Source organism: Oncorhynchus nerka, unplaced genomic scaffold, assembly GCF_034236695.1.
Source record: "Oncorhynchus nerka isolate Pitt River unplaced genomic scaffold, Oner_Uvic_2.0 unplaced_scaffold_1034, whole genome shotgun sequence".
In the NCBI taxonomy this organism is placed as follows: Eukaryota; Metazoa; Chordata; class Actinopteri; order Salmoniformes; family Salmonidae; genus Oncorhynchus; species Oncorhynchus nerka.
This window is the reverse complement of record NW_027040273.1, coordinates 171,419-197,380: the sequence shown is the minus strand read 5'-3', so window position 1 is coordinate 197,380 and position 25,962 is coordinate 171,419. Positions and strand designations below refer to the sequence as shown.

General features: G+C 45.8%; 1 protein-coding gene across 2 annotated transcripts in view; it reads right to left on the bottom strand.

The window, feature by feature from the left end:
- Positions 1-786: 786 nt before the first annotated feature.
- Positions 787-25,962, bottom strand: part of LOC115122223 (nuclear prelamin A recognition factor-like) — a 30,065-nt gene continuing 4,889 nt past the window's right edge. For both annotated transcript variants that reach the window (XM_065016319.1, XM_065016318.1), the window contains exons 4-11: positions 21,575-21,707; positions 13,121-13,255; positions 11,719-11,837; positions 10,658-10,787; positions 8,715-8,787; positions 8,410-8,547; positions 1,776-1,933; positions 787-1,584 (exon numbers count right to left, since the gene is read on the bottom strand). In XM_065016319.1, coding sequence (XP_064872391.1) covers positions 1,340-1,584; positions 1,776-1,933; positions 8,410-8,547; positions 8,715-8,787; positions 10,658-10,787; positions 11,719-11,837; positions 13,121-13,255; positions 21,575-21,707 — 1,131 coding nt within the window. In that variant the 3' untranslated portion in view covers positions 787-1,339. The remainder of the gene's footprint in view (positions 1,585-1,775; positions 1,934-8,409; positions 8,548-8,714; positions 8,788-10,657; positions 10,788-11,718; positions 11,838-13,120; positions 13,256-21,574; positions 21,708-25,962) is intronic.

Here is a 25,962-nt window from a genome sequence, read left to right as displayed (position 1 = left end):
CTACTGGTAGGTGGACTATGAGCTACTGGTAGGTGTGCTGTGAGCTACTGGTAGGTGGACTGCGAGCTACTGCATTTTTTAAAGTAAATTTTCCTGATGAAAGACCATATCCAAAGTATAAATACAGTAGTGTGTATACACACTTAAGCCTTAAAATTGACATTGAGAAAAATAGAGCTTTTTAGACTTAACTGCAAAAGTCAATGAGTTAAAAAATACTTTGGCGTTGTAAAATGGGTATGAGAGGTTCTGAATTGCAACCTGGGGCTCCCCCCGCACCAAAACTTCTCCCCCCTGCAAGCAATCTGCAAAGCCTGAACTTCTCCACATTTATGCATTTCCCTCTCTCCACAGCCTTAGTAGGGCTACCAAAGAAACACCCAGAGTTCAGATGAATTCACCATCTAACACAGACTGTCATTAGCGCTGAGGAAAACAAAATAACCTTCTGAGATTGAGACTCTGAGAGTAATCATGAGATGTCCGTCGAGGTGACGTGACCAACAAATACTCACTCACTCACTCACTCCCTCACGCGTGTTTTAAGGGCAAGCAGGCAGGCAGGCTGGCAGGCACACACACACAATAATCTAAGTAGGTAAGGATACTGTACTTACAAGCTTACAGCCTCTGAATGTTCTGCTCATGTGCTCATGACATGGATGAACTCGTGCATTGCAAATGGCAGCCACACTACCAGCATTATTAGTGAGAAGAGCTACTAGCACTTTCAATCGCTTGATTGATCATTCAGCATGTTGGAATCACAGGAGACAAAACAACGTGTCCATTTGTCAGTTGATACAAGTACAACTGGTTTTATTTCAACTGTTTGGATCACTTCTAAGAATGCTTTTAGTCCTACTTACAGGTTTCACATTCACTACATGTTAACAGGACACAGTTTGTTTGATAGTTTTCCTGCTTCATCCCCTTGGATCAGATACAATTGTTTTCCCAATGTCACAAATGTGTCTGTCACATCATGAATTCCCTCTGGAACAAAGCACAAATATTTGCTGTTTCCCCTCCATGGTGAAAGCAGTGGATCAGCCTCCACAGCACTCGAGAGCAGTACATCGGATGGAATAACAGCACCACCTTCTGGTCGAGTAAGGAAGTTCAGAATCAAGTCTTGGATATATGGGTGTTTTCCAGAGATGATTCTTTAGGCAGGGAGCAAAGGAACACAAACACAGCATCCAGGCCCTCTGCCCATCCCCGCCTATACAATGGTACCTATGGAAACCACTGCAGTGGGTCCTTAGAAGACAGAGGGTCAGTGATTGTTTGGGCTTTTGGATGTTGAGGTGTGTTTGGGTTTCTGTGTGTGTGTGTCTCACCACTGTATGTGTGTCTGTGTCTGGCTGGGGGTCTGCTGTGTGTACTGTGTGTGTAGGAGTGTGTTGGCGTGCGTTGAGTCCTGTCCCTCCAGCCAATCCTGGTAGAGTATGAGTAGGTCAGGGTTTGTGTCAGGCAGCCTGACTGTTAGACTGCTGTAGGCGTCCTCCATCTGCTGAACTAAGGCCTTGTCCACCCGACCCCCTGTCTCTCCCTCCGCCTGCCCACGACCACTCACACAGCCTGGGGAAAAAGAGGGGGGAGAGAGAGGGGGAGAACGGCGGTCAAACAAAGTATAAAATACAAAAATAAAGATTACACTAAATCCCTTTTATAGTTTCTATATCCAGTTCAGTTCAACACAAACAGGTTGACAGCTGCCTCATCACTTTAACCCAAAACCAAACCAGGACCAGGAAGTAGATGTGACCTACCGCCGGGGCATGACAGCACCTCCACCAGTTGGTAGGGGATTTGTCCTGTCCTCATGCGGTGGACCAGAGTCTGGATGTTCCTGAAGCCGTAGACGGATGCAAACTGCAGCAGCACCTCCCCATCCCGCTCCAGACACACCTCCTGGAAGTCACGGTTCCTAGACGAGGGAGGCAAGGGGGAGAGAGGAAGGGAGGAGGGGGGGGAGAGGAAGGGAGGAGAGGGGAGAGAGGAAGGGAGGAGGGGCAGGAAAGGGTTGAGATGGAGGGAGGCAGGGAGGTCAGAGGGAGGGAGAGAGGGAGAGAGTGAGAGAGGGAGGGAGAGAGGGAGAGGGTGAGAGAGGGAGGAGAGAGTGAGAGAGGGAGGGAGAGAGGGAGGGAGAGAGTGAGAGAGGGAGGGAGAGAGTGAGAGAGTGAGAGAGGGAGAGAGGGAGAGAGAGAGGGAGAGAGAGAGAGAGGGAGAGAGTGAGAGAGGGAGGGAGAGAGAGAGAGGTCAGAGAGAGGGAGAGAGAGAGGGAGAGAGAGAGAGAGAGAGAGAGAGAGGGAGAGAGTGAGAGAGTGAGAGAGGGAGGGAGGCAGGGAGGTCAGAGAGAGGGAGGTCAGAGAGAGGGAGAGAGGGAGGGAGAGAGGGAGGTCAGAGAGAGGGAGGGAGGCAGGAGGTCAGAGAGAGGGAGAGAGGGAGGGAGAGAGGGAGGTCAGAGAGAGAGAGGGAGGCAGGGAGGTCAGAGAGAGGGAGAGAGGGAGGTCAGAGAGAGAGAGGGAGGCAGGGAGGTCAGAGAGAGGGAGAGAGGGAGGGAGAGAGGGAGGTCAGAGAGAGAGAGGGAGGCAGGGAGGTCAGAGAGAGGAGAGAGGGAGGGAGAGAGGGAGGAGAGAGGGAGGGAGTCAGGGAGGTCAGAGAGAGAGAGGGAGGCAGGGAGGTCAGAGAGAGAGAGAGGGAGGGAGAGGGAGGTCAGAGAGGGAGAGGGAGGCAGGGAGGTCAGAGAGAGAGAGGGAGGCAGGGAGGTCAGAGAGAGGGAGAGAGGGAGGGAGAGAGGGAGGTCAGAGAGAGAGAGAGGGAGGCAGGAGGTCAGAGAGAGGGAGAGAGGGAGGGAGAGAGGGAGGTCAGAGAGAGAGAGAGGGAGGCAGGGAGGTCAGAGAGGGAGAGAGGGAGGGAGAGAGGGAGGTCAGAGAGAGGGAGAGAGGGAGGGAGAGAGGGAGGTCAGAGAGAGGAGAGGGAGGCAGGGAGGTCAGAGAGAGAGAGAGGAGGGAGAGGGAGGTCAGAGAGAGAGGAGGGAGAGCAGGGAGGTCAGAGAGAGAGAGGGGCAGGGAGGAGGGAGGTCAGAGAGAGGAGGCAGAGGGAGGTCAGAGAGAGGGAGGTCAGAGAGAGAGAGAGGGAGGAGGGAGGTCAGAGAGAGAGGGAGGGAGGTCAGAGAGAGAGAGAGGAGGAGAGGGAGGTCAGAGAGAGGGAGGGAGAGAGGGAGGTCAGAGAGAGGGAGGCAGAGAGAGGGAGGTCAGAGAGAGGGAGGGAGGGAGAGAGGGAGGGAGAGAGGAGGAGGTCAGAGAGAGGGGAGGTCAGAGAGAGGGAGGTCAGAGAGAGGGAGGTCAGAGAGAGGAGGGAGAGAGAGGGAGAGAGGGAGGTCAGAGAGAGGGAGGTCAGAGAGAGGGAGGTCAGAGAGAGAGAGGGAGGTCAGAGAGAGGGAGAGAGGGAGGTCAGAGAGAGGGAGGTCAGAGAGAGGGAGGTCAGAGAGAGGGAGGTCAGGAGGAGAGGGAGGGAGAGAGGGAGGTCAGAGAGAGGGAGGGAGGGAGGTCAGAGAGAGGGAGGTCAGAGAGAGGGAGGTCAGAGAGAGAGAGGGAGGCAGGGAGGTCAGAGAGAGGGAGAGAGGGAGGTCAGAGAGAGAGAGGGAGGCAGGGAGGTCAGAGAGAGGGAGAGAGGGAGGGAGAGAGGGAGGTCAGAGAGAGAGAGGGAGGCAGGGAGGTCAGAGAGAGGGAGAGAGGGAGGGAGAGAGGGAGGTCAGAGAGAGAGAGGGAGGCAGGGAGGTCAGAGAGAGAGAGAGGGAGGCAGGGAGGTCAGAGAGAGGAGAGAGGGAGGGAGGGAGAGGAGGAGGTCAGAGAGAGAGGGAGGCAGGGAGGTCAGAGAGAGAGAGGGAGGCAGGGAGGTCAGAGAGAGGGAGAGAGGGAGGGAGAGAGGGAGGTCAGAGAGAGAGAGGGAGGCAGGGAGGTCAGAGAGAGGGAGAGAGGGAGGAGAGAGGGAGGTCAGAGAGAGAGAGGGAGGCAGGAGGTCAGAGAGAGGGAGAGAGGGAGGGAGGTCAGAGAGAGGGAGAGAGGGAGGGAGAGAGGGAGGTCAGAGAGAGAGAGGGAGGCAGGGAGGTCAGAGAGAGGGAGAGAGGGAGGGAGAGAGGGAGGTCAGAGAGAGGGAGGGAGGTCAGAGAGAGAGAGGGAGGCAGGAGGTCAGAGAGAGGGAGGGAGAGAGGGAGGTCAGAGAGAGAGAGGGAGGCAGGAGGTCAGAGAGAGGGGAGAGGGAGGGGAGAGGGAGGTCAGAGAGAGAGAGGGAGGGAGAGAGGGAGAGAGGGAGGAGAGAGGGAGGTCAGAGAGAGGGAGGTCAGAGAGAGGGAGGCAGGGAGGTCAGAGAGAGGGAGAGAGGGAGGAGAGAGGGAGGTCAGAGAGAGGAGGTCAGAGAGAGGGAGGGAGAGAGGGAGGGAGGTCAGAGAGGGAGGTCAGAGAGAGGGAGGTCAGAGAGAGGGAGGTCAGAGAGATGGAGGGAGAGAGGGAGGTCAGAGAGAGGGAGGTCAGAGAGAGGGAGGTCAGAGAGAGGGAGGTCAGAGAGAGAGAGGGAGGGAGAGAGGGAAAGAGGGAGGTCAGAGAGAGGGAGGTCAGAGAGAGGGAGGTCAGAGAGAGGGAGGCAGGGAGGGAGGTCAGAGAGAGGGAGGGAGAGAGGGAGGTCAGAGAGAGGGAGGTCAGAGAGAGGGAGGTCAGAGAGAGAGAGGGAGGCAGGGAGGTCAGAGAGAGGGAGAGAGGGAGGTCAGAGAGAGAGAGGGAGGCAGGGAGGTCAGAGAGAGGGAGAGAGGGAGGGAGAGAGGGAGGTCAGAGAGAGAGAGGGAGGCAGGGAGGTCAGAGAGAGGGAGAGAGGGAGGGAGAGAGGGAGGTCAGAGAGAGAGAGGGAGGCAGGGAGGTCAGAGAGAGAGAGGGAGGCAGGGAGGTCAGAGAGAGGGAGAGAGGGAGGGAGAGAGGGAGGTCAGAGAGAGAGAGAGGGAGGCAGGGAGGTCAGAGAGAGAGAGGGAGGCAGGGAGGTCAGAGAGAGGGAGAGAGGGAGGGAGAGAGGGAGGTCAGAGAGAGAGAGGGAGGCAGGGAGGTCAGAGAGAGGGAGAGAGGGAGGAGAGAGGGAGGTCAGAGAGAGAGAGGGAGGCAGGGAGGTCAGAGAGAGGGAGAGAGGGAGGGAGGTCAGAGAGAGGGAGAGAGGGAGGGAGAGAGGGAGGTCAGAGAGAGAGAGGGAGGCAGGGAGGTCAGAGAGAGGGAGAGAGGGAGGGAGAGAGGGAGGTCAGAGAGAGGGAGGCAGGGAGGTCAGAGAGAGAGAGGGAGGCAGGAGGTCAGAGAGAGGGAGGGAGAGAGGGAGGTCAGAGAGAGAGAGGGAGGCAGGGAGGTCAGAGAGAGGGAGAGAGGGAGGGAGAGAGGGAGGTCAGAGAGAGAGAGGGAGGGAGAGAGGGAGAGAGGGAGGGAGAGAGGGAGGTCAGAGAGAGAGAGGGAGGCAGGGAGGTCAGAGAGAGAGAGGGAGGCAGGGAGGTCAGAGAGAGGGAGAGAGGGAGGGAGAGAGGGAGGTCAGAGAGAGAGAGGGAGGCAGGGAGGTCAGAGAGAGAGAGGGAGGCAGGGAGGTCAGAGAGAGGGAGAGAGGGAGGGAGAGAGGGAGGTCAGAGAGAGAGAGGGAGGCAGGGAGGTCAGAGAGAGGGAGAGAGGGAGGGAGAGAGGGAGGTCAGAGAGAGAGAGGGAGGCAGGGAGGTCAGAGAGAGGGAGAGAGGGAGGGAGGTCAGAGAGAGGGAGAGAGGGAGGGAGAGAGGGAGGTCAGAGAGAGAGAGGGAGGCAGGGAGGTCAGAGAGAGGGAGAGAGGGAGGGAGAGAGGGAGGTCAGAGAGAGGGAGGCAGGGAGGTCAGAGAGAGAGAGGGAGGCAGGAGGTCAGAGAGAGGGAGGGAGAGAGGAGGTCAGAGAGAGAGAGGGAGGCAGGGAGGTCAGAGAGAGGGAGAGAGGGAGGGAGAGAGGGAGGTCAGAGAGAGAGAGGGAGGGAGAGAGGGAGAGAGGGAGGGAGAGAGGGAGGTCAGAGAGAGGGAGGTCAGAGAGAGGGAGGTCAGAGAGAGGGAGGTCAGAGAGAGGGAGGCAGGGAGGTCAGAGAGAGGGAGAGAGGGAGGGAGAGAGGGAGGTCAGAGAGAGGGAGGTCAGAGAGAGGGAGAGAGGGAGAGAGGGAGGGAGGTCAGAGAGGGAGGTCAGAGAGAGGGAGGTCAGAGAGAGGGAGGTCAGAGAGATGGAGGGAGAGAGGGAGGTCAGAGAGAGGGAGGTCAGAGAGAGGGAGGTCAGAGAGAGAGAGGGAGGTCAGAGAGAGGGAGGTCAGAGAGAGGGAGGTCAGAGAGAGGGAGGCAGGGAGGTCAGAGAGAGGGAGAGAGGGAGGTCAGAGAGAGGGAGGTCAGAGAGAGGGAGAGAGGGAGGTCAGAGAGAGGGAGGTCAGAGAGAGGGAGGTCAGAGAGAGGGAGGTCAGAGAGAGGGAGGGAGAGAGGGAGGTCAGAGAGAGGGAGGTCAGAGAGAGGGAGGTCAGAGAGAGGGAGGATATATTTTTAAATTCACTCCCTCTTTTACAGTCTGCTTCCTTTACTCTCTTTTCTATCTCTCCGTTCTCATCCTTCCCTCTCCTGAGTTCAAATACTATTTAGGGCATTTCAATTACTTTCAAAGACATTATATTTATATACTCCCATGCATTTGGACCAGGGCCCGTATCCACAAAGCATCTCAGAAAAGGTCCTAGGAATCCTGTTAAAACCTGTTTTAAGACAACAAAAACTCTCCAAACTGAGCCAGGAATAACATCGACTTTTAAAAGTATATCTCAGCTGGTAATCACGACAGTTTGAGGTACCCCAAAGGAAAGATAGTGATGACGTGCATTGACATTGCTGCAAATGATGGAGAATAACCAATCACGATGAGGCATCGCCCGCTGTGAACTCTATAGCAGGCTCCAGACAACTACAGTGAATGTGACTGTACTGTGACGACCCTCCCACTCTGTCTGCCGTATTCTCTCTGTTATTTCCTTATTAGGATGCTGGTGGGCGGAGTTGGGAGGGTCGTCAGCTACATGGGAAACACCTGGGCCCGGTGTCTCCCAGGATAAATACACCACTTCCCCATTCATGGAGGAGACTCTCTCCATGCAGACACCTTTATAGATTTGGTTGTTTTTCTTGGTGGTTTTTTGGTTGTTTGCTTTGGAACCTTTCAACACCCTGCATTATCACATTCATGCAAAACACTCACTTACACTACTGATTACTGATTACAGACACCATTGTATATTATACTTAGTTACTTATTTAATAAATATATATTTTATTACTCCTTATCTCCACGTTGTCTCCCTTTTGTTACGGGCTTTGAGCCGGTTCGTGACAGTACATCAAATGTTGTAATGGTAAAAAGGTAGATATCATTTCTGCCTGACACGATCACTTTGCCTACTCTTATTGCCTAACATGTTGGCATGCATAACCTTTTTTGATAATACACATTTTGAACGTTGTTAAAAGTAGAATTTTATAATATTACCATTGTCAACACACTCGTCGTCACTAACGTTTAACTACTCTAAATGGCTTTGGCACAGTAGGCATCAAGTCACTTGCCGATAATGTTGCAACTTTTTGAAAGAGCTGTCATTTTCATATAACACTATTGAAGTTGACACTATAGATGCCTTCAATTCCCAATTTATAGGTTTTTCACAATTTAGAGATATTTTAAACAACGTGATGTTGCGTTCCAAATGGATAACTTGAAATAACATGAAGTAGGTCATTAAATAATCAAAAGAAAAACATGTTTATTTATTAGCCTGGAGGTTCTAAGTATTTAGGTATGTCATGTGAAAGAGGTATGTTACAGGTCTAGATTATTTATGGTTGATGAAATATCATTTTAACAACTCAAAAGCAATTGCATGTGATGCAGGAATCACTGACTCACTGCAATGTTCTGTTACCAAGACAGAACTGCTGGTAACTCTTAACTGGTTAGAGCAGCTCACGAGGTCTTCTAAATATCTGTTGACTTGGAGTGACTCTCATGACTAAAGAGGCTTCATGCAATAGCTGGTTTTTATTTGACCCAGAAGAGTAAAATGTCTCTATTCTCAGCGCATGGGACCAATGTTCCATTCTGAGACGCTTTGTGGATGCAGGCCCAGACCTGTTTTGCTGGTTTAAATCATGTTTTTGAAAATACTTTGAATAGATGTAATTGATTCAAGCCACATTATCTAAAAAAATAAAATAAAAAAATACACAGAAAATAAGTATTTAAATAAACAATAATCAAATCCACGCGTATTTGAGCCCAGGTCAGCGCTCTTCCCTCTCCAACGGTCTCAGTTCAAGGTCTTCCATCTCTCTCCCCTCCTCACCTGAGAGTCTTGTATGTGATCTGGTCTACATCCAGACCAAACAGTTCCTTCGCAGCGTATTTGAAGATGTGTTCCAGGAAGCCCTCGGATCCTTTGCCCTCATGTCTCACCAAGGCTTGGCCCCCTGCCTCACTCAGCCTAACATGAAGATAAAGAGAAGAACGTTACACACTCGGAGTAGCTGAACCTAACAGACAGAAATACACTCACAGACACACATCGCCACCTCACTGAGCAATGAGCCTGACATTGAGCACTGACAAACACTTCCTGGTTAAGAGCCCAGTGAACATTGAAACACTCACACGTGGTCTAGAGGGACAGAGTCCAGGTCTGTTACGGACACCTTCATCTGTTCCATCATGAGGAACACCTCCCCTGGAACACACACATTCAGTCTCACATTAAAACAACAGCCAACTTATATGGAATGCAGTGTTTGATTGTTATCAGACATAAATGGGACCCATCACGTCCCAAAAGTTGACTCGAGTTTCCCGAACAGCCCCTGGAAGCACCTGGATGATCATCAAGACTCTTGGAAGAATGTTCTGTGAACAAATGAGTCAAAAGTATAACGCTTTGAACGACATGGGTCCCGTTATGCCTGGCGAACACCAAACACTGCATTCCACAGTAAGAACCTCATACCAACGGTGAAGCATGGTGGTGGTAGTGTGATGGTTTGGGGATGCTTTGCTGCCTCAGGACCTGGACAACTTGCCTTCATAGAAGGAACCATGAATTCTGCTCTGTATCAGTATTCTACAGGAGAATGTCAGGCCATCCGTCAGGGAGCTGAAGCTGAAGTGCAGCTGGGTCATGCAGCAAGACAATGATCCAAAACACACAATTAAGTCTACATGAAAATGGCTAAAAAGCAACAAATGTGAAGGTTTGGAATGGCCTAGTCAAAATCCAGACCTAATCCCAATTGAGATGACTGGACTTGAAACGAGCAGCTCAGGCTTGAAAACCCACAAAATGTCGCTGAGTTACTGCAGTTCTGCATGGAAGAATGAGCCAAAATTCCCCCACAGCGAGCTGAAAGACTGATCAACAGCTACAGGAAGCGTTTGGTTGGATTCATTGCAGCTAAAGGTGGTACAACCAGGTATTGAGTGTAAGGGAGCAATGACTTTCTCACACAGGGGCATTGGGTGTTGCATAACTTTGTGTATAAAGAAAGTATGCAATTATTGTGTTATTTTTTCACTCAGGTTCCCTTTATCTAATATTAGGTTTTGGTTGAAGATCTGATCAAATTCAGTATAAAAAATATGCAAAAACAGAGAAAATCAGAAAGGGGGCAAATACTTTACGATAAATATAGAGGTATAGAGGATAAATATAGAGGTAGAGAGGATAGATAGATATGGAGGTAGAGAGGATATATATAGAGGTAGAAAGGATAAATATAGAGGTAGAGAGGATAGATATAGAGGTAGAGAGGATAAATATAGAGGTAGAGAGGATAAATATAGAGGTAGAGAGGATAGATATAGAGGTAGAGAGGATAGATATAGAGGTAGAGAGGATAAATATAGAGGTAGAGAGGATAAATATAGAGGTAGAGAGGATACATATAGAGAGGATATATATAGAGAGGATAGATATAGAGGTAGAGAGGATAGATATAGAGGTAGAGAGGATAGATATAGAGGTAGAGAGGATAAATATAGAGGTAGAGAGGATAAATATAGAGGTAGAGAGGATAGATATAGAGGTAGAGAGGATAAATATAGAGGTAGAGAGGATAAATATAGAGGTAGAGAGGATAAATATAGAGGTAGAGAGGATAGATAGAGGCAGAGAGGATAAATATAGAGGTAGAGAGGATAAATATAGAGGTAGAGAGGATCGATATAGAGGTAGAGAGGATAGATATAGAGGTAGAGAGGATAGATATAGAGGTAGAGAGGATAGATATAGAGGTAGAGAGGATACATATAGAGGTAGAGAGGATAAATATAGAGGTAGAGAGGATAGATATAGAGGTAGAGAGGATAAATATAGAGGTAGAGAGGATAAATATAGAGGTAGAGAGGATAGATATAGAGGTAGAGAGGATAAATATAGAGGTAGAGAGGATAAATATAGAGGTAGAGAGGATAGATATAGAGGTAGAGAGGATAAATATAGAGGTAGAGAGGATAGATATTAGAGGAGAGGACAGATAAAGAGGTAGAGAGGATAGATATTAGTAGAGAGGATAGATAGAGGGGTAGAGAGGATGGAGCAGCAGTACCTGATGTGAGGACACAGTCCACGTCTCTGCTGTCCAGTAGACTGTTGTAGAACTCCTCTCGGACTGCCTCCAGTTTCTTATCGAAGCACGGGGCCACCACCATGTGGTACAGCTTGTCTGGGCTCAGCTTCTACAAGTACACAGAGAAAACACGGTTCACCTGCTGTGTGAGGTGATATAACACTGTTATAACATGTGAGTAGTGTGGGCTCAATCAGTATTCACCTGTTGTGTGAGGTGATATAACACTGTTATAACACGTGAGTAGTGTGGGCTCAATCAGTATTCACCTGTTGTGTGAGGTGATATAACAGTGTTATAACAGATGAGTAGTGTGGGCTCAATCAGTATTCACCTGTTGTGTGAGGTGATATAACACTTATAATAGATGAGTAGTGTGGGCTCAATCAGTATTCACCTGTTGTGTGAGGTGATATAACACTTATAATAGATGAGTAGTGTGGGCTCAATCAGTATTCACCTGTTGTGTGAGGTGATATAACACTGTTATAACAGATGAGTAGTGTGGGCTCAATCAGTATTCACCTGTTGTGTGAGGTGATATAACACTGTTATAACACGTGAGTAGTGTGGGCTCAATCAGTATTCACCTGTTGTGTGAGGTGATATAACACTGTTATAATAGATTAGTGTGGGCTCAATCAGTATTCACCTGTTGTGTGAGGTGATATAACACTGTTATAACAGATGAGTAGTGTGGGCTCAATCAGTATTCACCTGTTGTGTGAGGTGATATAACACTGTTATAACACGTGAGTAGTGTGGGCTCAATCAGTATTCACCTGTTGTGTGAGGTGATATAACACTGTTATAACAGATGAGTAGTGTGGGCTCAATCAGTATTCACATGTTGTGTGAGGTGATATAACACTGTTATAATAGATGAGTAGTGTGGGCTCAATCAGTATTCACCTGTTGTGTGGGGTGATATAACACTGTTATAACAGATGAGTAGTGTGGGCTCAATCAGTATTCACCTGTTGTAATGAGTTTCATTGAATCATATTGGATGGGTTGTTATAACAGATGAAAGTGTTGACCTTTTGTTTGGTGAAGTAGTCTTTAACCAGACAGCCCATGATCTGTTGAGGAGACCTGGCCGTACAGATGTGAGGAGTGACCAGACTGCCCAGGACACGCTCAGCGTACCGGATCCACCCTGGAAGAAACAGAATACATGATAAAGCCTTCGGAAAGTCCTAAAGCTCATGTTTTTCTAAAGGGTTAATTAAGGTCAGAGAAAAATGTAGGGCAAGACTAAAACAGACGTGAAACTGAGGATGAGCGCAAGAGTGAGCGAATGAGAGAGCAAATCTCTCTCCCTCCCTCCCAGCCCAGACTCCCTCCCAGTCAAATCCCGTCTCCAGTGGATGGCTCTTCCATGCCGTCCCTAGGAGTGGGTTGAGTCACTGACGTGATCTTCATGTCCGTTTTTTGCGCCCCCTCGGGTTTGAGCGGTGGAGGAGATCTTCGTGGGCTATACTCAGCCTTGTCTCAGCGTAGTAAGTTGGTGGTCTGTTGATAACCCCCTAGTGGTGTGGAGGCTGTGCTTTGGCAAAGTGGGTGGGGCTAAATCCTGCCTGGTTGGCCCTGTTCGGGCGTATCGTCGGACGGGGCCAGTGTCGTCGTCTCCTGGTTATGCTGCTGCTCCTGCGGCTATGGAACCCTGAACTGTTCACTGGACGTGCTACCTTGTCCCGGACCTGCTGTATTCGACTCTCTCTCTCTTTACCGCACCTGCTGTCTCGACCTCGGGAATGATCGGCTATGAAAAGCCAACTGACATTTACTCCTGACGTGCTGACCTGTTGCACCCTCGACAACCACTGATTATTATTTGACCCTGCTGGTCATCTATGAACGTTTGAACATCTTGAAGAACAATCTGGCCTGAAATGGCCATGTACTCTTACAAACTCCACCCTGCACAGCCAAAAGAACACTGAACAAACTCTCAGAGCCTGGTTCCTCTCTAGGTTTCTTCCTAGGTTCCTGGCCTTTCTAAGGTTTTTCCTTAGCAACCGTGCTTCTACACCTGCATTGCTTGCTGTTTGGGGTTTGAGGCTGTGTTTCTGTACAGCACTTTGAGATATCAGCTGATGTAAGAAGGTCTATTTGACATCTGCTGCAGTAAAAAAAAGGGCTTTATAAATACATTTGATTTGATTAATTCGTAGCTTAAAGCTGCAATGTGTCCCTTTTTGGGTGAGCTGATCATTTCCACATAGAAATGTGAGTTATAGATCTGTCATTCTCATTGAAAGCAAGTCTAAGAAGCGATAGATCTGTTCTATGAGCACTATTACTATGCTTCCTGTTATTAAGTTTCATGTTTTGTACACCAGCTTCAAACACTTTGTTGTTATGGAAATGACATTTCACAGCGGTTTAGATGGTTCAATGACTCCCTACACTGTAAATATGTAAAGGTGTAAATATTACCTGGACAGGAGGAGGTGAACATGGGTAGGGCCTGGTTGTCATGGTTCCTCTTGCGGTACCTCTGGACAAATTCTCTCTGGCTCTCCAGAATACTGAAGCCTGCAGCTAGAGTGGTATCAAACACATACTGCACTCCTACAGAGGGAGACAGGGGGGGGGACAATGATTCAGCTGGTAGAGATGCCTGTGAATGTACCGCACACATATACTTCACACACACACACACTACGTTGTACTAAGTCAGACGCACACAGAATCTCTCAGAATCTCTCGCACACACACACACACTCATTTGTTTTACTATACTTGTGAGGATTTTTGGGGACCAACAATTGATACCCATTCAAAATGCTATTTTCCCTAACCCCTAATGTCTAGTCCTAAAATGTGGGCTTTGGTAATAATGCCTGACTTGCGCTAGTGGGAATTTATCGCCCTCCCTCTGCCTTAACATGTGCTCTTAGTCGATTATCTGACTTCCTATCAAACTACGCTAAATCTGAATTCTAAATCTAAATCTGAATTCTAAATCTAAATCTGAATTCTAAATCTGAATTCTAAATCTGAATTCTTTGTGATCTAAATCTGAATTGGTTGATGCCAGCTTCTGATAGACTGACAGATTTTGCTCAATGCAGATATCGAACTCAACCAACAAATCCCAACTTTAAAAACACCCTGAAAAATACCTGTAGCTTAAAGCTGCTTTAAATATTATTTTGACAAACGACCCTCATGAGTATACAGCCAATGGAATTTTTGCTAATGAGTTCAGTGACCACTTATCCGTTTCCTGCATAAGAGATGCAAAGCTAAATCTCACCCTCGCATTATTACAGAGAGAAATTACAGGAATTTCAATGAGCAACAATTCCTGTCTGGTGGGTGTCAGATATCTGACTCGGATCAGGACCTAAATTGTTTAACTTCCTTGCTCAACTCTATTGCAGATAAGCACGCACCGTTCAAGATAGAGGTACTTCCTGGTTCACACATGAAACTGCCAGAGAAACTTCCGAAGAAGCATTTAGCTTGGGCTCAGGCTGACTGATTCCACGTTTGACTGGCAGTCCTTCAGATGCTTGAGACATACTGAGGTTAGTAAAGCAACATTGACATACTTCTTCAACTGTGTATCTGAGAATGGTGGGAATCCAGCTGCCTTCTAGAAGGTAGTCAAATCTCTGAAACAAAACTCCACGCCCTCATTAACCCAGCAGGTTATGACAGACTCTGGTCCCGTAACAGATAAGATGAACATTTGTGGTGCATTTAATAACCACTCTGCCTCTTCAGGCCACCTATTTGATGAAATATATTTGGAAAACTCTGATTCCAGTAGAGGGAGTCCTTTACTCACCTCGAGCTAGGTTGCAGAGAACGATACATTCCCAGATACACATTGCTCATTTGATGCCTATGATGTACTAAGTGCCTTACTGAAGATCGATGTAAAACATTCCACTGGGGCTGACTCACATGATGCCTTTTTGCTGTAGCTTTCTTCCCCAGTTATTGCAGAATCATTAACACATCACACACACACACACACACACACACACACACACACACACACGCACACAGTACCAGTCAAAAGTTGTCACACCTACTCATTCAATGGTTTTTCTTTATTTTCTACATTGTAGAATAATAGTGAAGACATCAAAACTATGAAAATAACACATATGGAATCATGTAGTAACCAAAAAAGTGTTAAACAAATCAAAATATATTCAATATTTTAGATTCTTTAAAGTGCCCCCCCCGCCCCTTTGAACACTCTTGGCATTCTCTCAACCTCCTTCATTAGGTTTTGTTTTTATTTAACCTTTATTTATCAATACTCTTTTCAAATGCATATTGATGAACTTTGTAAACGGCTAAAAATCAAGCTAGGCTTCCTCTATAGAAACAGGACATGTTTGTCCTCTATACAAATAGAAGACAAATTGTGCAAGCTACTTTTATGTCTGTTATAGATTATGGGGATATTATCTACATGCTACGGCATCAACACTTAAAATGGCTGGATGCTACTTATCACTGCGCACTTAGGTTTATTACGGGTCCTAGCGACAGAACTCACCACTGTGTTTTATATCAACATGTGAGTTGGACTTCGCTGTCCGTGAGACGAGAACAACATGCTCCCGTGTTTGTCTATAAAGCAGGGACCGAGAGACTGAAAAACAGCTTCTATCTCAAGGCCATCAGACTGTTAAACAGCCACCACTAACATTGAGTGGCTGCTGCCAACACACTGACTCAACTCCAGCCACTTTAATAATGGGAATTGATGTAAAATATATCACTAGCCACTTTAAACAATGCTACTTAATATAATGTTTACATACCCTACATTACTCATCTCATATGTATATGTATATACTGTACTCTATATCATCTACTGCATCTTTATGTAATACATGTATCACTAGTCACTTTAAACTATGCCACTTTGTTTACATACTCATCTCATATGTATATACTGTACTCGATACCATCTACTGTATCTTGCCTATGCCGCTCTGTACCATCACTCATTCATATATCTTTATGTACATATTCTTTATCCCTTTACACTTATGTGTATAAGGTAGTAGTTTTGGAATTGTTAGCTAGATTACTTGTTGGTTATTACTGCATTGTCGAAACTAGAAGCACAAGCATTTCGCTACACTCACATTAACATCTGCTAACCATGTGTATGAGACAAATAAAATTAGATTTGATTTGATTTAAAGCACTTCTGAATAAGCTACCTTCTTATTTATTATCACTCATCAATATTAGAAGTAGAATTCCTAAAACCAGGTCTCAAGCATGGATTACACTTGAGGCCCATGTGATTTCCACAGAGTTGGGTATGGCTGCCTTTTCATGTTACTCTCCTTGCCTATGGAATAGCCTGCAGACTAAACTTCAACTTGAGACTCTTGTCCCCCTGTCGCCCATTTTAAATATTTATTGGAGCATTTTTGTATTGCTTCTTAACTGTTTCAGGTAATGCACGTTCTTGTGCTGTTAGTAGAATAACCTGTTAGGGGAATAACCTGTTAGGGGAACAACATGTTAGGGGAATAACCTGTTAGGGGAACAACCTGTTAGGGGAACAACCTGTTAGGGGAACAACCTGTTAGTAGAATAACCTAGGTGTAAATGTAATCTGTGGCTGTATGTTTTTGTGTTATCTGTGATGGTTTTGTTTGTCTTGTGTAGTTTCTTAATCATTGTACCTAAACTGTATGTGTAAACATGTATACGCAGGGCCCAGCTGTAAAAGAGACCGTGGTCTCAGTCTGTGTTCCTTGCTGAAATAAAGGTGTAATAATAATTTAACTAGGTAAGTCAGTTAAGAACAAATTCTTATTTACAATGACGGCCTACACCGGCCAAACCCGGACGACGCTGGGCCAATTGTGCGCCGTCTTATGGGACTCCCAATCACGGCCGGTTGTGATACAGCCAGGATTCGAACCAGGGTGTCTGTAGTGACGCCTCTAGCACTGAGATGCAGTGCCTTAGATCACTGCGCCACTCGGTAGCCACCTGGAATGCATTTAATTTAACAGGTGTGCCTTGTTAAAAGTTAATGTGTGTAATTTCTTTCCTTCTTAACGCATTTGAGCCAATCAGTTGTGTTGTAACAAGGTAGGATTGCTATACAGAAGATAGCCCTATTTGGTAAAAGACCAAGTCCATATTATGGAAAGAACAGCTCAAATAAGCAAAGCGAAACGATAGTCCATCAATACTTTAAGACATGAAGGTCATTCAATCAGGATCATTTCAAAGTTTCTTCTAGTGCAGTAACAAAAACCATCAAGTGCTATGATGAAACTGGCTCTATGAGGACAGCCACAGGAAAGGAAGACCCAGAGTTACCTCTGTTGCATTGGATAAGTTGCAGCCCAAATAAATGCTTCACAGATTTCAAGTCACAGACACATCTCAACGATCACATCTCAACGATTATGATTTTTCAACTCAGATACCGATACCGATTATTGGAGGAGCAAAAAAAGTCAATACCGATTAATCGGCCAATTTTTTACATGTATTTGTAATAATGACAATTACAACAATACTGAATGAACACTTATTTTTAACTTAATATAATACATCAATAAAATCCATTTAGCCTCAAATAAATAATGAAACATGTTCAATTTGGTTTAAATAATGTAAAAACAAAGTGTTGGAGAAGAAAGTAAAAGTGCAATATGTGCCATGTAAGAAAGCTAACGTTTAAGTTCCTCAGAACATGAGAACATATGAAAGCTGGTGGTTCCTTTTAACATGAGTCTTCAATATTCCCAGGTAAGAAGTTTTTGGTTGTAGTTATTATAGGAATTATAGGACTATTTCTCTCTATACCATTTGTATTTCATATACCTTTGACTATTGGATGTTCTTATAGGCACTTTAGTATTGCCAGTGTAACAGTATAGCTTCCGTCCCTCTCCTCGCCCCTACCTGGGCTCGACAACAACCACCCTCGAAGCAGCGAAACCAATGCAGAGCAAGGGGAACAACTACTCCAAGTCTCAGAGCGAGTGACGTTTGAAATGCTATTAGCGCGCACCCCGCTAACTAGCTAGCCATTTCACGTCGGTTACACCAGCCTAATCTCGGGAGTTGATAGGCTTGAAGTCATAAACAGCGCAATGCTTGAAGCACAGCGACGAGCTACTGGCAAAACGCACGAAAGTGCTGTTTGAATGAATGCTTACGAGCCTGCCGGTGCCTACCATCGCTCAGTCAGACTGCTCTATCAAATCATAGACTTAATTATAACATAATATAACACCCAGAAATACGAGCCTTAGGTCATTAATATGGTCGAATCCGGAAACTATCATCTCGAAAACAAGTTGTTTAATCTTTCTGGTTAATATTGCCTGCTAACCTGGATTTATTTTAGCTAAACATGCAGGTTTAAAAATATATACTTGTGTATTGATTTTAAGAAAGGCATTGATGTTTATGGTTAGGTACACATTGGAGCAACGACAGTCCTTTTTCGCAAATACGCACCGCATTGATTATATGCAACGCAGAACACGCTAGATAAACTAGTAATATCATCAACCATGTGTAGTTAACTAGTGATTATGATCGATTGATTGTTTTTTATAGGATCATTTTAATGCTAGCTATCAACTTACCTTGGCTTACTGCATTCGCATAACAGGCAGTCTCCTCATGGAGTGCAATGAGAGGCAGGTGGTTAGAGCGTTGGACTAGTTAACAGTAAGGTTGCAAGATTGAATCCCCGAGCTGACAAGGTCAAATGTATCATTCTGCCCCTGAACAAGGCAGTTAACCCACTGCTCCTAGGTCGTCATTGAAAATAAGACTTGCCTAGTTAAATAAAGATTAAATAAAGGTGTAAAATAAAAAATTAAATACATTTTTTTTTTTTTTATCAGCCAAAACGTTGTCCAGAAATACAGATTTCCGATTGTTATGAAAACTTTATATCGGCCCTAATTAATCAGCCATTTCGAATTAATCGGTCGACCTCTAGTTCAGAGGAGACTGTGGGAATCAGGCCTTCATGGTAAAATTGCTGCAAAGAAACCACTACAATAATAAGAAGAGACAGGCTTGGGCCAAGAAACATGAGTAATGGACATTAGATCGGTGGAAATATGTCCTTTGGTCTGATGAGTCCAAATTAGAAATGTTTGGTTCCAACCGCTGTGTCTTTGTGAGTCGTAGAGTAGGTGAACGGATGATCTCTGCATGCGTGGTTCCCACCGTGAAGCATAGAGGAGGAGGTGGTGTGATGATGCGTTGCTGGTGACACTGTCTGATTTATCTAGAATTAAAAAGGCACACTTAACCAGCATGGCTACCACAGAACTCTGCAGCGATACGCCATCCAAGAAGGAGAGTGATGGAGTGCTGCATCAGATGACCTGGCCTCCACAATCACCTGACCTCAACCCAATTGAGATGGTTTGGGATGAGTTGAAGGAAAAGCAGCCAACAAGTGCTCAGCATGTGGGAAGTCCTTCAAGACTGTTGGAAAAGCATTCCAGGTGAATCTGGTGGAGAGAATGCCAAGCTTGTGAAAAGCTGTCATCGAGGCAAAGGGTGGCTACTTTGAAGAATCTAAATTATATTTTGATTTGTTTTTTGGTTACTACATGATTCCATATGTGTTATTTCATATGTATTTCATTTGATGTCTTCACTATTATTCTACAATGTAAAAAATAGTACAAATAAAGAAAAACCCTTGAATGAGTAGGTGTGTCCAAACTTTTGACTGGTACTGTATACTTCCGTAACTGTTTTCAACTGGTACCGCGGGACTTGAGTCTTGTGACTCGTCTGAAGGTTTGGACGCTACAGACGATTTGATGAGAAGACCGATTTTCAGGATGTCTGGTGTTCTGACAAACACCACTCGAGTGCAGTCATCGTTCACAGCGGAAGTGAAAGGATGAGGAAGTGCAACATGGGCGGATGAGGAAGTGCGACATGGGCGGATGAGGAAGTGCAACATGGGCGGATGAGGAAGTGCAACACGGGCGGATGAGGTAGTGCGACACGGGCGGATGAGGAAGTGCAAAAGGGGCGGATGAGGAAGTGCAAAAGGGGCGGATGAGGAAGTGCAAAAGGGGCGGATGAGGAAGTGCAAAAGGGGCGGATGAGGAAGTGCAAAAGGGGCGGATGAGGAAGTGCGACATGGGCGGATGAGGAAGTGCAAAAGGGGCGGATGAGGAAGTGCGACATGGGCGGATGAGGAAGTGCGACATGGGCGGATGAGGAAGTGCGACATGGGCGGATGAGGAAGTGCAAAAGGGGCGGATGAGGAAGTGCGACATGGGCGGATGAGGAAGTGCGACATGGGCGGATGAGGAAGTGCGACATGGGCGGATGAGGAAGTGCGACATGGGCGGATGAGGAAGTGCGACATGGGCGGATGAGGAAGTGCGACATGGGCGGATGAGGAAGTGCGACATGGGCGGATGAGGAAGTGCAAAAGGGGCGGATGAGGAAGTGCGACATGGGCGGATGAGGAAGTGCAAAAGGGGCGGATGAGGAAGTGCGACATGGGCGGATGAGGAAGTGCAAAAGGGGCGGATGAGGAAGTGCGACATGGGCGGATGAGGAAGTGCGACATGGGCGGATGAGGAAGTGCAACAGGGGCGGATGAGGAAGTGCGACATGGGCGGATGAGGAAGTGCAACAGGGGCGGATGAGGAAGTGCAACAGGGGCGGATGAGGAAGTGCGATATGGGCGGATGAGGAAGTGCGACATGGGCGGATGAGGAAGTGCGACATGGGCGGATGAGGAAGTGCGACATGGGCGGATGAGGAAGTGCGACATGGGCGGATGAGGAAGTGCGACAGGGGCGGATGAGGAAGTGCGACATGGGCGGATGAGGAAGTGCGACATGGGCGGATGAGGAAGTGCGACATGGGCGGATGAGGAAGTGCGACATGGGCGGATGAGGAAGTGCGACATGGGCGGATGAGGAAGTGCAAAAGGGGCGGATGAGGAAGTGCGACATGGGCGGATGAGGAAGTGCGACATGGGCGGATGAGGAAGTGCAACAGGGGCGGATGAGGAAGTGCGACATGGGCGGATGAGGAAGTGCAACAGGGGCGGATGAGGAAGTGCAACAGGGGCGGATGAGGAAGTGCGATATGGGCGGATGAGGAAGTGCGACATGGGCGGATGAGGAAGTGCGACATGGGCGGATGAGGAAGTGCGACAGGGGCGGATGAGGAAGTGCGACATGGGCGGATGAGGAAGTGCGACATGGGCGGATGCGGTGGATTGAGACGCATCCAATGCAACACATACATATCTCTTGTTTAAACTGACAGATTTTTAACGGAGACGTTTGTATTACGCCAATTGGATTTCCGCGGGGGCACGGACATCGACTTTAGGGTTAAGGTCACCTTGAAATTAGACTTGCTGTTTTCCATTGGCCAGTTCAGATCAGGTATAAGGGAGGGGATGTGTGAGAGTTGTGTTTATTTTGATGAATCATGTGGTATTCATTGTATTGGTATTATCTTACATGATGTGTATTAAATTGTCTATGTTCATGTTCACAAGGCTCCCTTGTAAATGACACGCTGGTGGTCCACCCTATAAAAATAAAAAGTTAAATACAAAAACTAACAACCCCTAACCCAACCCCTAATCCTAAACCTTACCCCTATCCCTAAACCTAACCCTAAAACTCTCAGCCTTCTCCTTGGATTACTATTCAGATGGGGACTTCTGGTCAGAATTATAGTAAAACGGACGGACACACACACACACACACACACACACACACACACACACACACACACACACACACACACACACACACACACACACACACACACACACACACACACTCCAATGCAACTACAGGGTTTGTCTCTGGAAATGCCAATTGAAATCTACCACAGAGACATAGATACACACTCCCTTACCGAGGCTCTTGAGGAAGCCACAGAGTTTGCGTGTGGCCTCAGGAATGTCCAGACCGAACTTGACAGCAAAGAAAGGCAGAGACTGGGAACACACTGACACCACCAGGACCTGGTGTTTGGTGACGTCACACTTCTGTAATAGTAGATAGAGAGAGAGAGACACGTCACACTTCTGTAATAGTACATAGAGAGAGACACGTCACACTTCTGTAATAGTACATAGAGAGAGAGAGACACGTCACACTTCTGTAATAGTACATAGAGAGAGAGAGACACGTCACACTTCTGTAATAGTACATAGAGAGAGAAAGACACGTCACACTTCTGTAATAGTAGATAGAGAGATATGTCACACTTCTGTAATAGTAGAGAGAGAGAGAGACATGTCACACTTTTGTAATAGTACATAGAGAGAGAGAGACACGTCACACTTCTGTAATAGTACATAGAGGGAGAGAGATATGTCACACTTCTGTAATAGTAGATAGAGGGAGAGAGATATGTCACACTTCTGTAATAGTACATAGAGGGAGAGAGATATGTCACACTTCTGTAATAGTACATAGAGAGAGATATGTCACACTTCTGTAATAGTACATAGAGAGAGAGATATGTCACACTTCTGTAATAGTAAATAGAGAGAGATATGTCACACTTCTGCAATAGTACATAGAGAGAGAGAGATATGTCACACTTCTGTAATAGTAGAGAGAGAGAGAGAGAGACACGTCACACTTCTGTAATAGTAGAGAGAGAGAGAGACACGTCACACTTCTGTAATAGTAAATAGAGAGAGAGAGAGACACGTCAGACTTCTGTAATAGTAAATAGAGAGAGAGAGAGACACGTCAGACTTCTGTAATAGTAAATAGAGAGAGAGAGACACGTCACACTTCTGTAATAGTAAATAGAGAGAGAGAGAGACACGTCAGACTTCTGTAATAGTAAATAGAGAGAGAGAGACACGTCACACTTCTGTAATAGTAAATAGAGAGAGATATGTCACACTTCTGTAATAGTACATAGAGAGAGAGAGACACGTCACACTTCTGTAATAGTAAATAGAGAGAGAGAGAGAGACACGTCACAATTCTGTAATAGTACATAGAGAGAGAAAGACACGTCACACTTCTGTAATAGTACATAGAGAGAGAGACGTCACACTTCTGTAATAGTACATAGAGAGAGAGAGACACATCACACTTCTGTAATAGTACATAGAGAGAGAGAGAGACACGTCACACTTCTGTAATAGCAAATAGAGAGAGAGAGATATGTCACACTTCTGTAATAGTAAATAGAGAGAGATATGTCACACTTCTGTAATAGTACATAGAGAGAGAGAGAGAGATATGTCACACTTCTGTAATAGTAGAGAGAGGGAGAGAGATATGTCACACTTCTGTAATAGTACATAGAGGGAGAGAGACACGTCACACTTCTGTAATAGTACATAGAGAGAGAGAGAGATATGTCACACTTCTGTAATAGTAGAGAGAGGGAGAGAGATATGTCACACTTCTGTAATAGTACATAGAGGGAGAGAGACACGTCACACTTCTGTAATAGTAAATAGAGAGAGATATGTCACACTTCTGTAATAGTACATAGAGAGAGACACGTCACACTTCTGTAATAGTACATAGAGAGAGACACGTCACACTTCTGTAATAGTAGATAGAGAGAGAGAGACACGTCACACTTCTGTAATAGTAGAGAGAGAGAGAGAGAGAGACACACGTCACACTTCTGTAATAGTAGAGAGAGAGAGAGAGATATGTCACACTTCTGTAATAGTACATAGAGAGAGACACGTCACACTTCTGTAATATTAGATAGAGAGAGAGAGATATGTCACACTTCTGTAATAGTAGAGAGAGAGAGACACGTCACACTTCTGTAATAGTAGATAGAGAGAGAGAGAGACACGTCACACTTCTGTAATAGTAGATAGAGAGAGAGACACGTCACACTTCTATAATAGTAGAGAGAGAGAGAAAGACACGTCACACTTCTGTAATAGTAGATAGAGAGACACGTCACACTTCTGTAATAGTAGATAGAGAGAGAGAGACACGTCACACTTCTGTAATATTAGATAGAGAGAGAGAGATATGTCACACTTATGTAATAGTACATAGAGGGAGAGATATGTCACACTTCTGTAATAGTAAATAGAGAGAGACACGTCACACTTCTGTAATAGTACATAGAGAGAGAGAGAGAGAGACACGTCACACTTCTGTAATAGTACATAGAGAGAGAGAGACACGTCACACTTCTGTAATAGCAAATAGAGAGAGAGAGATATGTCACACTTCTGTAATAGTAAATAGAGAGAGATATGTCACACTTCTGTAATAGTACATAGAGAGAGAGAGAGAGATATGTCACACTTCTGTAATAGTAGAGAGAGGGAGAGAGATATGTCACACTTCTGTAATAGTACATAGAGGGAGAGAGACACGTCACACTTCTGTAATAGTAAATAGAGAGAGATATGTCACACTTCTGTAATAGTACATAGAGAGAGACACGTCACACTTCTGTAATAGTAGATAGAGAGAGAGAGACACGTCACACTTCTGTAATAGTAGAGAGAGAGAGAGAGACACGTCACACTTCTGTAATAGTAGAGAGAGAGAGAGAGATATGTCACACTTCTGTAATAGTACATAGAGAGAGACACGTCACACTTCTGTAATATTAGATAGAGAGAGAGAGATATGTCACACTTCTGTAATAGTAGAGAGAGAGAGACACGTCACACTTCTGTAATAGTAGATAGAGAGAGAGAGACACGTCACACTTCTGTAATAGTAGATAGAGAGAGAGACACGTCACACTTCTATAATAGTAGAGAGAGAGAAAGACACGTCACACTTCTGTAATAGTAGATAGAGAGACACGTCACACTTCTGTAATAGTAGATAGAGAGAGAGAGACACGTCACACTTCTGTAATATTAGATAGAGAGAGAGAGATATGTCACACTTCTGTAATAGTACATAGAGGGAGAGATATGTCACACTTCTGTAATAGTAGATAGAGAGAGACACGTCACACTTCTGTAATAGTACATAGAGGGAGAGAGACACGTCACACTTCTGTAATAGTAGATATATATATAGAGAGAGAGACACGTCACGCTTCTGTAATAGTAGATAGAGAGAGAGAGAGAGATGTCACACTTCTGTAATAGTACATAGAGAGAGACACGTCACACTTCTGTAATAGTAGATAGAGAGAGAGAGAGAGAGAGATGTCACACTTCTGTAATAGTACATAGAGAGAGACACGTCACACTTCTGTAATAGTACATAGAGAGAGAGATGTCACACTTCATCCAGGAAGAGAGAGACCATTTGCCTGACATCCACATTAAATGCCCCATACATTTCAGTGAAGTGAAACAAAGTTTAACCAAACAATCAGTAGGCAAGGCAGGCAAAAAGACCCGTATTAACAACACACATCAAAACCAACCTGACACCAGGTGACCTGGAAAGTACAGTGAAGATAACCCAACCATTCCTCTGTCCTCCCAGACAGACAGCCCTTGTCTCTTTCGTTACCATTGAAGCATTGACATCACAAAGCTACTCAGATCTCCACAAGCGCTTGGCTTCCACTAGATAGCATAGCCACAATGCCATTCTCATTGAAAAATCGGTAGATCTGTTCTATGCTTCCTGTTTATTTTTTGCATCTTTTACTTTCGGTTTTGTACACCAGCTTAAACCAGATGAAAATAATATATTTTGGCGTTTAAAAAATATATTTCACAGCATTTTAGATGGTACAATAATTATCTACACATAAACTGAAATTAGGTGAACAATTAGAATTTTAGCAATCAGGAAATGGCAGTGATTTCCGCATATTGCACTTTTAAGGTTATGTTTTTAAAATTACATTTTATTAAGAGAAGAGAAATTGCTGAGGTTTATGACTTTTTGGCTGTGGTAACTAATGATAACCCAAGTGCTTATAAGGGAAGGCTAATCATGTGAGGAGTCCAGGGTTGAATTCCTTAGGGACCATCTCAGCAACACATTTAGTCCAAAAAAGAAGAGGTTAACAAAGTGGCTCTTATTGCATAAGTCCAGGTAGTTCAAAATTCAAAAGGCACTCGGCACATCTGCGCAATCTTATTTGCAGGTGCATGGCAACAGTTGAACAAGACGAAGGAAAAAGGAAACCTCACACTGCTCTTGATATTAAAGATCAGTGATACTAAGCTTTACGTATCGGCCTCACGGCCTTCGTCAGAGCTTTTGTGATTTTTTAAATATTAGAACCCTTATGGGGACCTCGCCCCTCCCACATCCGTTCCACACATCGAAAAGGGTTGGAGGCGAAGGAAAACAAATAAGTGCTGCCAAATA